At 42.4% G+C, this 14340-nt stretch overlaps 1 protein-coding gene across 1 annotated transcript in view; it reads right to left on the bottom strand.

The window, feature by feature from the left end:
* The window catches only part of SLC9A9 (solute carrier family 9 member A9), a 582779-nt gene that overhangs the window by 115387 nt on the left and 453052 nt on the right, over window positions 1-14340 (bottom strand). Inside the window, exon 13 of the mRNA XM_001162912.4 lies at window positions 1452-1506. Coding sequence (XP_001162912.2) covers window positions 1452-1506 — 55 coding nt within the window. The remainder of the gene's footprint in view (window positions 1-1451; window positions 1507-14340) is intronic.

Genomic DNA, 14340 nt, shown 5'->3' on the forward strand with positions numbered 1-14340 from the left:
GCCAGGCTGGCTCTAATCCCAGTGCTTTGGGCATCCCTGCTGTGCTCCATCCTGCAGTTAGGTGTGTTTCCTGGACCATGGAGTCTGTGGAAACTGCCTGGCCTTGGAACACATGTGACAAAAAACCTCAAAGTACATGACAGCCAGGATGATCACCAACTTAATTTCCCAGCCTTTTCCACAGAGCACAGGCTGCTTTCTTTTTCACATCTGTGTGTGCCAGGAAAGCAGTGTCTTGCCCAGGAAAACTCACCAGTTGTGCCTCATTGATGGCGTTATTGGAAAAACAAGCATGAAATAAAAGAGAGGGATTCCCTTAGAATACAAATACGCTCATAACACAATTCATTAAGCAATATCACTTATTTATGATATTCTCCTATTATATCTATGTCTGCCTACTTCTAATTTCAGCAAAAAGGTGTAAAATTTCCCTACATTTGCTTATTTGTGACAAGTACTGAGTTTAAAATGGTAGTGCAAAACTGACAATGATAGATTCTACTTTGACGTTAGGTTCAAATTCAGTTTGGAGAATGCATTTCCCCTACTTGAGGTGATATGGTTTGGCTGTGTTCCACCCAAACCTCATCTTGAATTCTAACTCCCACAATTTCCATGTGTTGTGGGAGGAACCTGGTGGGAGGTAGTTGAATTATGGGGATGGGTCTTTCCCATGCTGTTCTTGTGAGAGTGAATGGGTCTCACTAGATCTGATGGTTTTAAAAACAGTTTCCCTGCACAAGCTCTCTCTTTGACTGCCACCATCCACGTAAGATGTGACTTGCTCTTCCTTGCCTCCTGCCCTGATTGTGACGCCTCCCCAGCCATGTGGAACTGTAAGTCCATCAAACCTTTTTCCTGTATAAATTACCCAGTCTTGGGTATGTCTTCATCAGTATTATGAAAACGAACTAATATATGAGGGAAGAGCTCATTGTTCTAAACAATTACCCCAAAGGATTTTCAGGTCTCTATAGATAATTGTTGCTCAATTAAGTCAAGGATGGATCACCTAGACAGTTTTTCGGGCCTCAGACCTGATAAATGAGAAGCTATCCAGGAGAAATAAGTCAATTTGTTGTTTGCGCAACATGCATTGGACATACTTTATGTAAATTTCACTGAGTTGGCTAGCTAGCAAGTTGCTGGGTAGGGATTTGAACTATGAAGTGCCTCATTCCAAGAGCCATCATGTACTTTGTAAAGTTTCCAGGCTTCCTGCTGCCATAGAGAGGCTTGCAAGTACATGCTAGTTCTAAGCATTCATATGCTAGAAGTTATCAACACCCTGAATTCCCTTGTATTTTATTGTAATCTCATTTGTTTTATCAGCAGAGGAAGCTCCGTTTAGAAATAGCTCCTTGGTCACATGCTGGACAAACATGGAACAGCCTATGGAACAGAACAATCATATCTCTATATAATGTGCATTGGTTTCTTTGACTTGCCTGGTGTTGTGAGCAAGGGTCCTCCTTCAGATTTTCATCCAGGTCCACGCCAACTCTGTTAAACAAAACCAAAAACTGGTCAATTCCCTGCTGCAGAAGGAATGAGACAGTCTTGTGTGTCAGATGACCTAACCCAAACACAATGTGAATCTGAGAAAAGATTTGGCAGAAAACTATCCTACCTCTTCTTGAATCAAAAGAACCTCAGATTTATACCAAAATAAGAACTTGAACAGCTGGGCCTCAGGATGCTGGAGAAATTAAGCATCAACAGCAGCTCTTCACTACTGTCTTTCCTGGCAAGGTAAGCGTCCCTGAGAACCTAGGACAGCAGCCATCAGGAAAAAGACCTCCATAGCCCCAAAAACACACATTCTGGAAAGAAGGCGACCTGGTACCTCTGCAACCAACCATTCACCAAAATGCCCTGGGAATTTGCGTGCCCAGCCTGGAGCAGGGTTTCTTGAGGCAGAGTAAACAGAACGTTTTTCTAGAGACTCCCCATAGGGAGGATTCAGACTGTGGAGCCTGAGGCATATACTATTTGGGGGCTCTCTCTTTAAGGAAAATAATACAAAAATATAAATACAAAATTGGGAGTGAAAGTGACTCTTCAGAAGGATAAGTTACAAAAAAAATTACATATGTTTTTAAAGCTGGCAAATGCAATAGACCTCTCAAAGCCCAGGAAAAATACAAAACATTTTAATTAATTAGCTGTCTGACACACTGCTAAAATAACTTTCTTCCGGAATTTTTGCCTACTGACTTTGCTACTCTCTTTATATGATAATGATTTTGTATTAGAGAATAAAAAGATAAGGCAGTCTTTCCTCTAGCAAGACTGATCAAAATTGTTGATAGTTGGAAGGCATTAAAGCACTCTTTCTCACACACAGACACGCTTGCTATGTGCCTCACTGCTACAGGGTAATGCCCTGCAAATGCAAGATTTCTGATAAATTTTATTTTATGCAATTCCCATAAGCAATGCACAGTGTACTTATCAGTGTACATGCTTTGTCATTGAATATATTCCTGAATTTCCATTTTGATGAGGCATCAATGAAAACTGCATTTTATACATCTCATGATTAGAAGAATTTTCAACAGAGTCCCCAGTCTGGCTCAGTCCATCTCAAACTTTGTTTTTCCTCCACTACCCACAGACTTCTGATGCCAGGCACCATAGGACACGTTTATATTTAATTCAGCCTTGTGCATTATTCCTGTAAGCTGTTCCTACTCCGGGGTGGACAGCCGTGGCTTAGCCATGCACAGAAGTGACTGCAGCCCACACAAATGTATCGCATTCAATCTAAACTAAATGTACTCTCAATTCAGCTTCCCCTTAGTTGGATCCCCCAAATGCCCACAGCTATTCCAATACCATTTGATCAGAGGAGAAGTATGAGGAAAAGGAAGCTGTAGTGGAAAGAAACAGCAGTTGAACCCAACTGTGTTGAAACTATGTATTTTTTTGCAAATCTTACAAAAATATAAGACCATGGGAACACAGTACTGGGGATCTTCCCAGGGCCTTGGAGGGCCAGACCAAGTGAGGGGCCCTGAAACTCAAACTTCCTCTGTTTCCAGAGAGCGTCCCTCTGCCTGCTTCAGCTGGAGTGGGGCAGGGTGGGAGTGCTGGGGAGAGGTCTGGCCCAAGCTCCACCAGAGCCCTTCCTGTGAATCCACATTTGCTAGACATTTAGGGACTTTTCTTCAACTCTTGTTCCTCATAAACACCTCCCTAATTATCTTCCAGTCCTGCTGTTGGGGTGGGGGAAGCAAGGCCATGTGAGAAGCCTCCAGTCAAGCAAATGTGTAACTCCTTATAAGGAGAACAGTAACGGTAAAGTCCCACCTGTTTAAAATACCTCTGATTCTTCACAGGTAAGTGTCTTCTGGACATGAATAGCCCCATCTCTCTAACCAAGGGGACAAATTAATAGCTATTTATTTTGTGCTGAATTTTTTGCCTTTAGGTCACTGGGAAGAGCCTCTGGAGGGGAGGAACCTTTGATTCTTGGGGTAGAAAAACTAGCTATTTGATTGATGTCATCTGAGAAGGAACAAGAAGGGGAAGGGGAGGAGAGAGGGAAAGGATGTCAGTGAGGAGAAAGGAGAGGGGAAGGGACGAGGGGAGAACAGCAGTGTAGAGAGGGGTGGGGGTGGCCTGCCTCCGACAGTGGGACCCAGGTGTGGAGGCTCCCAGCCCCCTTCTCTTATGGGGCCAGGCCACTCTCACAGCTGTGTGGTGGATCAGAGCCCTCCGGCAGGTGCTGGCTGTTCCCTAGAGGCTTCATTGCTGGATAAGCCCAGATCTCAGGGATGAAGCTGCTGGGCACCCAGGTTGGCCGTGAACTGAACTGAGGATCATGGGGCTCCCACCACTGTATCTGCTTAGGGCCTTTTTCTAGGTCTCTGTCTAGAAACCTGGAGAGGACAGAAATAGAATTTTATAAGAAGCCCAACATTTAACGTTTGAGGCAGCACTGAGGCCTTTCACTAAAGTGGAATCTTTTCTTTGCAGCAGCAATCAGAGCAGACATTCCTGCACAACTAGATGGGGCAGAGGAAGTGGATGAAATTCTTTCATTTGATGGGGACTCAGTAGAAGGAATCTCAGAGACCTGACTGGGAAGAAGACCGTACCTCCTACCACATCTCATCTCAGGGCAGGTCCAGAGCAGGACAAATGCCACAAGTGGCTTGAGGAAAGAGAACCTCCATGAAAGGTGCTTCCCTCCTGGGGAAGCCAGGGTGAACATGGTCCTTGCCCACACAGGGCATACGATTCGGGAGGTTCAATGAGGATAATATAAAAAATGTACCACAGCTTAAGCGCCATGAAGGAAATGATGCCTTCTTTCACTTGTGATATTAGCTACTTTTGATGAAAATCTGGCTAATATATGTTTCTTGGCTACCTGCCTCCTTAAATAGGGTGTAAGGGGGATATTCTAATCTTAACTGGAGGACTCAGCATTGCAACTGGTCCCATAAAGTCTGACACTTGCTGCTTTATAATGATTTCCAAGAGGTGTATGAACCTTTTTATGATCACATTAAATGGTCCCTGACTACTGTCTTTTTTTTTTTCAAATTATTGTAACTGCTAGTTAGATTGCCTTTATTTTTCCTGACTGACAATATGTTGACGTATTGTCCCTATGACCCCCACCCCTTTAATTTACTGTAGGACTAACCCTGACAGTCAAATTTATTTTTATTTTCATTTTCTATCTATCTATCTAATTTAAATATTATAGAAAGGCTTACAATCACACACAATTGTTCTCATAATACCCTTGCACCCCTTCAGACCAACTCCCATTGCCTTGGAGGGCAATTTTCTGCCTTTTCTCAATTGTGATATATAAGCTGACATAGACATACATGGCACCTTCACACAGCATCCCAAGGGGTATGCAAACATGCCAACTACATCTGTATCTCTTACTCTCCTCTTCAAGAAAGCAACTCAGAATATGGAACTGACATTATTTTAGGGCTAACCATGTATCCATTCACTTTAAACAAATTTTTACAGCTCTTTTTAATGCATGAGCATCCACTTTTGTGCACAAAAAATCATTTATACGTAATGAGTTTTTGAGAGATTAGAAAGAAGACATAATATTGTCCCAGTTTGTGGTGTTACACGTATATAGCAGCCCCCAGGTGAGATCACAGTATGAAGTCCAACCTCCTTAGGTGACATCCAAAGGTCTTTAGCACCTCTCCCTCAATGTTAAGCTAGCCACCCTTTCTGCTCATCTGATCTGGACAGTGTCCTGGGTCCGGTAACTGGACTTGTCCTTGTTTCTGAGCCCCGGTACCAAATACAGTCCCTGAGCTCTGGCCATACAATAATCTGCCAGTTTCTCTCCCATGGACTGGACCCCCTCCCTCCAAACTCCAGGCTGGTATTTTGGGCCATGCTGGCCACCACTGAACTTGTGGGATACCCTGCCTTCTTTCCTGAACTCCAAGAACTGTCCTTCCTTCTGTCTGATCACCACCTTGTCCCATCCACCACGATGCCCTTCCTAGGTCTCAGATCTCCCATCACTAGAAGTTACTGAGACTTGGAGTGAAGTAGCTGTACTCCTCCAACTCTGCTCTCTGCTCCCAAATAGAATTCCTTCTGGGCACTGGAGATCACCTTGCTCTGTCTTTGGCGACCCTGGCTCACCCTTTGCTCACCTGTCTGTTTATACCCAGGCATGCAGGGCAAGCTCTACAGTATACATCGGCCCTAGCTGGAATCTGATGACTTCATGATTACCCTGTAGTTGTTCAAGGGTCAGTGAAACCGAGATGTCAAGAGAGTTGTTTGGAGCCAGACTACCTGGGTTGAAAAATGTGGCTCTGCCTCTCACTTGCTCTGTGACCTGTGTCACTCACTCTGTCTCCATCTTGGTTTCCTCACCAGTACAATGGGGATAATTAGAGAACTCATTTCACAGGGTTGTGGTGAGGATTAAATAAGAAAATAGCTTAGGACCTGTTATATAGTAAGTTTTTAAGAATGTTAGCAGCTATTATTGATATTATTATTTTTCAGTACTTATCAGTGGGGCCAGAGCTCAGTTACTGATTACTTTCAGAGATAAGCCCTCCTAGTCCTTGTTTCTGCACTGGGCAACCTTTGAATATATAGCAACCACCACAATTGAGCCACAAGGAGCAGCCAGTGTACAGCAAGCATTTCTGGTCTCATAGCAAAACATTGTTTCTGTTTAAAGAGGGCCAAGTTTCCCAGGTTTTGATTTTTTTAAAATTTATTTTTTTTATTTTTGAGACACAGTCTCATTCTGTCACCCAGGCTGGAGTATAGCGGTATGTTCTTGGTTCACTGAAACCTCCACCTCCTGGGTTCAAGTGATTCTTTTGCCTTAGCCTCCCGAGTAGCTGGGATTATAGGCGTACGCCACCACACCCAGCTGATTTTTGTATTTTCAGTAGAGATGGGGTTTTGCCATATTGCCCAGGCTGTTCTCAAACTCCTGGGCTCAAGTGATCCATCTACCTAGGCTTCCCAAAGTGCTGGGATTACAGGTGTGAGCCACTGTGCCTCGCCTGGTTTGGAATTATTTATAATTTATTGGTAGACTAGTTAGGGTAATAAGGCAACAAAGAAGGAAAAGAAGGTGTCTGAAGAGCAAGGAGAAACAAGGAAGAGGGAAGAGCTGAGCAGAAAGCAAGAAAAGAAAAGGAAGGTGAAAAGGAAAGATAGAGAAATACATTACTATAAAGAACAGGTGCCCATCGTGGATAAATAACTGTAAAGGTGCATGCAGCCTTAGAAAAGGTAAGCCGAGGGTGGAGGGAAAATATAGAGAAATAAATATAGAAAAAATATAGGGAAATTAAGAACCAGTAAAGAATTAGAAAGCAACTAAAAAAGGCTGGTTAAAATTTTATATGATGTTTTGCATTCCTGATGTACCTTTTAATTTTAAGCAAGTTGAGTGCTGCCTCTATGGTATTCAAATGGAAATGAAGGCAAGCATTGCACATATTCCCAGCTGTGCCCTCGTACATCTCACTCCGGGTTCCTCATTTACAATGAGCATCAAGCTCAATTTTCAGAGCAAAACACATCTCTTGTGCACCATAATGCACCCTCCCTTCCTATTGCACTTCCACTCTTTGGTGAGTTTTATTAGACATATTAAAATCTCAGGATGCTCTTATACCCAACCATAGTTAAAAAAAAAAAATGACCCAAAGTTGGGTTTTTCTTAGAGGGAAAGCAAGGTAACTAACAAAAGCCTCACTTTTCTGCTAAAGCCAACAAATTCCATTCTGATTCTTACCACTTAGCATCTCCAAAAAGGCACTGAAATACTACTAGGGCTTAGTTTCATTGTGTGAATTCCAATAGTCTTAGGTGCAGTTTTGATTCTTTTGAGCCCCCTGGTGACAGGGGCTGGGTGGTGGGGAAGATACATTATTTCCTCTAAGACCTGCTTTTGATGGCAAAGTGTAAAAAAATGACATTTTCAGTAAGGGAAGAGTGGCTGGAGATTGAGCACATAAATACAGCTTGACAATGGAGGAGTCTGAAAGATACCCACTGAGGTTTGGGGACTATTGTGTAGCCATGAGAATATCACTTGGGGGCCAACATCTGCTACTGAACCCTGTATTATTTGACTAAATAATCCTGGAGCTTGTGTAAGACCAACATTAATACAATTAATAATTCAAATATTTTAATTTTGTTTTGGGAAATAAGAAAATGAACTAAAGTAAGTGAAAAAACTCAGTTCATTTTGTTATTTAAGTGTGGCACAGTAGTTAAGAATTTAGATCCTGGAATCGGGTTGCATGGATTCAAATTTCACTTCCATTATTTGCTACTTCTATAACTTTGAGACAAATTAACCTTTGCAAATCTCAGTTTTCCCAACTATAAGTGGGGATAAGCATATATCTATTTCATGAGCTATTATAAGGATGAAATGAGTTAATAAAATACATAAAATATTGGCTGCCATCTAGGAAGCACTCATGAAATATTAGTTGATGCTCTCCTTGTTAGTGCTGTTATTATAAGAGAAATGTGTGCACCCTACATTGAGTCATAGATACAATATAGGTTAAAGACAAGAGCGGCTTTTCCATAAATGACAGATGCTAGGATATAAAGGTCAATGATAGGATTCCTGCCATCAATGACCCAAGATCTAATGGGAAAAACAGATCGGAAGCAAAGAACCACAGTATGGTGTGATAAGCATTGAACATTAATTATTTGAACACACCAACAAAGAGCCCAATCAAGATGAGCTGTGGAGCAATTAGGTACGTTTCACAGAGGAGATGGACACTGAAAAGTGAGAATGAGTTTAATGGTAAGAGAAAAGGTTAGGGGAGGGGACTCCAGGCATGGCATGGGCAAAGGCATAGGGGGACAAAGTAGGTTGGAACATCATAAATAGCTCTGTGTGGCTAGACTGTGAGGGTCATGAACACAGAGGTGGACAGAGTTGCTTTGGATGACACCAGAAATTAAATTAAGGCCAAATTATGAAGAACCTTGAGTGCTATACTAATGCTTTTGCTTCTCTGTAGGCAGTAGGGGGTGAAATAATTACATTTATGTTTTAGAAAGATCACTGGAGGTATACATTGTGATATTAAGAAACTGGTGGTTGTCTTCAGGTTGGGATAGAAAAGAAAAAAAAAAGAAACTGGAGGCATGGAGGTCATTTAGTAGTCTACTGTAATGGTCCAACCAAGAGTTCATTAGGGTCTAACTAAGTTAGCAGTGGTGGAAAAGAAGAGAGAGATTTCAGAGATGTATACATGAAGGGGTGGTGAGGGCCATTGTGCATGACAGGCTCACTGTGGGAAGAAGTGGAAAGTACTGAGGTGTTTGAGTTTCTACTCCGGACACTTGAATGGTTCGCCCTACTATTAGCCATATTAAAGAAGGAGAAGCATGTGCATGGGAATTTCCCCCAAGGGACATCCTGTTAAAAGATAAAACCGAAACTCAGGGTCAGTAAGATCAGATCTGAGCACTTCTATTGTGAGTGAAGCAAAGTCAGCTCTCTACATTGTTATCAACTCAAGAAAAATAGCAACCCCCTCAGAGTTGTGTCTAGTTGCTTGTCTGAAGTGGAGATTCTGACCAAAAGGTAAAGTCTAAGAATAAGGAAGGGATAATGAGTTCTTCAAGGTCAAGATCAATGGACTGGGAATATTCATGGAAGCTGGAGAAGGGTGTGGCATGTCAAGTATATAAAGACAGTTTGCACGTCTTATTTAAGAAGGGTTAGAGGGAGAAGAAGGAAGAAAGGGGGGTTCTATAATTTGGGGACATGAAGTATGTGATATGATTGTAAGCCTCTCCATGGGAGATGCAGATGCAGAGCTGGGATGCTGCTGAGAGCAGTGGTGCCCCTCTGGGTTTCCACCACTGCATGGAGACACTGTCATTGACAGGTACTCATATACTTTGCTAGGTCCATTTTTCTACCCCTGGGACTTGTCTCATTACCAAATTGAAAACAGCTGGGTCAAGGATTCATGCAACATTCCTGTCCTGGTATTCCAAGGTTGCCCATATGCCATTTACTTTTCTCCTAGAGATTATGGAGGTGGGATGGATTTCATGAAACTCTATCGGGCTGATCAGACTAAAGAAGGGTCTGGTCTATCTTTAACTCTTTGCTGACACAGTTGACTGAAAGTACTAGGTAACAGCTAAGAAGAGGCACAGAGCATGAACATTAGGAGTTAGACATTCTGAATGGCTGTTCCTATCACTTACTTGTGTGACTATAGGCAGGAAACTGTACCTCAGTTTCCTTTTCCACAAAACAGAGATAGGAATGGTAAATATGTCACAGGCTGTTGTGGGATAATACATGTAAGGGGTGAATTGTTCCAAGATGGCCAATAAGAACAGCTCCAGTCTACAGCTCCCAGCGTGAGCAACGCAGAAGATGGGTGATTTCTGCATTTCCAACTGAGGTACGAGGTTCATCTCACTGGGGCTTGTCGGACAGTGGGTGCAGGATAGTGGGGGCAGCACACCGAGTGTGAGCCGAAGCAGGGTGAGGCATCGCCTCACCCGGGAAATGCAAGGGGTCAGGGAATTCCATTTCCTAGTTAAGGGAAGCTGTGACAGACAGCACCTGGAAAATTGGGTCACTCCCACCCTAATACTGCACTTTTCCAATGGTCTTAGCAAACGGCACACCAGGAGATTATATCCTGGGCCTGGCTCAGAGGGTCCCACACCCACGGAGCCTCACTCATTGCTAGCACAGCAGGCTGAGATTGAACTGCAAGGTGGCAGCAAGGCTGGGGGAGGGGCGCCCGCCATTGCTGAGATTTGAGTAGATAAACAAAGCGGCTGGGAAGCTTGAACTAGGTGGAGCCCACCGCAGCTCAAGGAGGCCTGCCTGCCTCTGTAGACTCCACCTCTGGGGGCAGGGCATAGCCAAACAAAAGGCAGCAGAATCCTCTGCAGACTTAAATGTCCCTGTCTGACAGCTTTGAAGAGAGTAGTGGTTCTCCCAGCATGGAGTTTGAGATCTGAGAACAGACAGATTGCCTCCTCAAGTGGGTCCCTGACCCCTGAGTAGCCTAACTGGGAGGCACCCCCCAGTAGGGGCAGACTGACACCTCACATGGCTGGGTACCCCTCTGAGACGAAGCTTCCAGAGGAACGATCAGGCAGCAACATTTGCTGTTCAGCAATATTTGCTGTTCTGCAGCCTCCGCTGCTGATACCCAGGCAAACAGAGTCTGCAGTGGACCTCCAGCAAACTCCAACAGACCTGCAGCTGAGGGTCCTGACTGTTAGAAGGAAAACTAAAAAACAGAAAGGACATCCACACCAAAACCCCATCTGTACGTCACCATCATCAAACACCAAAGGTAGATAAAACCACAAAGATGGGGAAAAAGCAGAGCAGAAAAGCTGAAAATTCTAAAAATCAGAGCGCCTCTCCCCCTCCAAAGGAACACAGCTCCTTGCCAGCAATGGAACAAAGCTGGATGGAAAATGACTTTGACGAGTTGAGAGAAGAAGGCTTCAAACGACCAAACTTCTCCGAGCTAAAGGAGGAAGTTTGAACCCTTGGCAAAGAAGCTAAAAACTTTGAAAAAAGATTAGACGAATGGCTAACTAGAATAACCAGTGTAGAGAAGTCCTTAAATGACCTGATGGAGCTGAAAACCATGGCACGAGAACTATGGGACGAATGCACAAGCTTCAGTAGCTGATTTGATCAACTGGAAGAAAAGGTATCAGTGATTGAAGATCAGACAAATGAAATGAAGCAAGAAGTTTAGAGAAAAAAGAGTAAAAAGAAGTGAACAAAGCCTCCAAGAAATATGGGACTGTGTGAAAAGACCAAATCTACATTTGATTGGTGTACCTGAAAGTGATGGGGCGAATGGAATCAAGTTGGAAAACACTCTGCAGGATATTATCCAGGAGAACTTCCCCAATCTAGCAAGGCAGGCCAATATTCAAATTCAGGAAATACAGAGAATGCCACAAAAATACTCCTTGAGAAGAGCAACTCCAAGACACATAATTGTCAGATTCACCAAAGTTGAAATGAAGGAAGAAATGTTAAGGGCAGCCAGAGAGAAAGGTCAGGTTACCCACAAAGGGAAGCCCATCAGACTAACAGCTGATCTCTCAGCAGAAACTCTACAAGCCAGAAGACAGTGGGGCCAATATTCAACATTCTTAAAGAAAAGAATTTTCAACCCAGAATTTCATATCCAGCCAAACTAAGCTTCATAAGTGAAGGAGAAATAAAATCGTTTACAGACAAGCAAATGCTGAGAGATTTGGTCACCGCCAGGCTTGCCCTACAAGAGCTCCTGAAGGAAGCACTAAACATGGAAAGGAACAACTGGTACCAGCCACTGCAAAAACATGCCAAATTGTAAAGACCTTCGAGGCTAGGAAGAAACTGCATCAACTAACGAGCAAAATAACCAGCTAACATCATAATGACAGGATCAAATTCACACATAAAAACATTAACCTTAAATGTAAATGGGCTAAATGCTCCAATTTAAAGACACAGACTGGCAAATTGGATAAAGAGTCAAGACCCATCAGTGTGCTGTATTCAGGAGACACATCTCACGTGCAGAGACACACACAGGCTCAAAAAAAAAGGGATGGAGGAAGATCTACCAAGCAAATGGAAAACAAAAAAAGGCAGGGGTTGCAATCCTAGTCTCTGATAAAACAGACTTTAAACCAACAAAGATCAAAAGAGACAAAGAAGGCCATTACATAATGGTAAAGGGATCAATTCAACAAGAAGAGCTAACTATCCTAAATATGCACCCAATACAGGAACACCCAGGTTCATAAAGCAAGTCCTTGAGACCTACAAAGAGACTTAGACTCCCACACAATAATAATGGGAGACTTTAACACCCCACTGTCAATATTAGACAGATCAACGAGACAGAAAGTTAAAAAGGATATCCAGGAATTGAACTCAGCTGTGCACCAAGCAGACCTAATAGACATCTACAGAACTCTCCACCTCAAAATCAACAGAATATACATTCTTCTCAGCACCACACCACACCTATTCCAAAATTGACCACATAGTTGGAAGTAAAGCACTCCTCAGCAAATGTAAAAGAACAGAAATTATAACAAACTGTCTTTCAGACCACAGTGCAATCAAACTAGAACTCAGGATTAAGAAACTCACTCAAAACCGCTCAACTACATGCAAACTGAACAACCTGCTCCTGAATGACTACTGGGTACATAAGGAAATGAAGGCAGAAATAAAGATGTTCTTTGAAACCAATGAGAACAAAGACACAACATACCAGAATCTCTGGGACACATTCAAAAGAGTGTGTAGAGGGAAACTTATAGCACTAAATGCCTACAAGAAAAAGGAGGAAAGATCTAAAACTGACACCCTAACATCACAATTAAAAGAACTAGAGAAGCAAGAGCAAACACATTCAAAAGCTAGCAGAAGGCAAGAAATAACTAAGATCAGAGCAGAAATGAAGGAAATGGAGACACAAAAAATCCTTCAAAAAATCAATGAATACAGGAGCTGGTTTTTTGAAAAAATCAACAAAATTGATAGACTGCTAGCAAGATTAATAAAGAAGAAAAGAGAGAAGAATCAAATAGACACAATAAAAAATGATAAAGGGGATATCACCACCGATCCCACAGAAATACAAACTACCATCAGAGAATACTATAAACATCTCTACGCAAATAAACTAGAAAATCTAGAAGAAATGGATAAATTCCTGGACACATACACCCTCCCAAGACTAAACCAGGAAGAAGTTGAATCTCTGAATAGACCAATAAGAGGCTCTGAAATTGAGGCAATAATTAATAGCTTACCAACCAAAAAAAGTCCAGGACCAGATGGATTCACAGCCAAATTCTACCAGAGGTACAAGGAGGAACTGGTACCATTCCTTCTGAAACTATTCCAATCAATTGAAAAAGAGGGAATCCCCTCTAACTCATTTTATGAGGCCAACATCATCCTGATACCAAAGCCTGGCAGAGACACAACAAAAAAAGAGAATTTTAGACCAATATCCCTGATGAACATCAATGCAAAAGTCCTCAGTAAAATACTGGCAAACTGAATCCAGCGGCACATCAAAAAGCTTATCCACCATGATCAAGTGGGCTTCATCCCTGGGATGCAAGGCTGGTTCAACATACGCAAATCAATAAATGTAATCCAGCATATAAAAAGAACCAACGACAAAAACCATATGATTATCCCAATAGATGCAGAAAAGGCCTTTGACAAAATTCAACAACTCTTCATGCTAAAAACTCTCAATAAATTAGGTATTGATGGGACGTATCTCAAAATAATAAGAGCTATCTATGACAAATCCACAGCTAATATCATACTGAATGGGCAAAAACTGGAAGCATTCCCTTTGAAAACTGACACAAGACAGGGATGCTCTCTCTCACCACTCTTATTCAACATAGTGTTGGAAGTTCTGGCCAGGGCAATCAGACAGGAGAAGGAAATAAAGGGTATTCAATTAGGAAAAGAGGAAGTCAAATTGTCCCTGTTTGCAGATGACATGATGGTATGTCTACAAAACCCCATCGTCTCGGCCCCAAATCTCCTTAAGCTGATAGGCAACTTCAGCAAAGTCTCAGGATACAAAATCAATGTGCAAAAATCATAAGCATTCCTATACACCAATAACAGACAAACAGAGAGCCAAATCATGAGTGAACTCCCATTCACAATTGCTTCAAAGAGAATAAAATACCTAGGAATCCAACTTACAAGGGATGTGAAGGACCTCTTCAAGGAGAGCTACAAACCACTGCTCAATGAAATAAAAGAGGATAAAAACAAAT

Source organism: Pan troglodytes, chromosome 2 (genome assembly GCF_028858775.2).
Source record: "Pan troglodytes isolate AG18354 chromosome 2, NHGRI_mPanTro3-v2.0_pri, whole genome shotgun sequence".
Lineage (NCBI taxonomy): Eukaryota > Metazoa > Chordata > Mammalia > Primates > Hominidae > Pan > Pan troglodytes.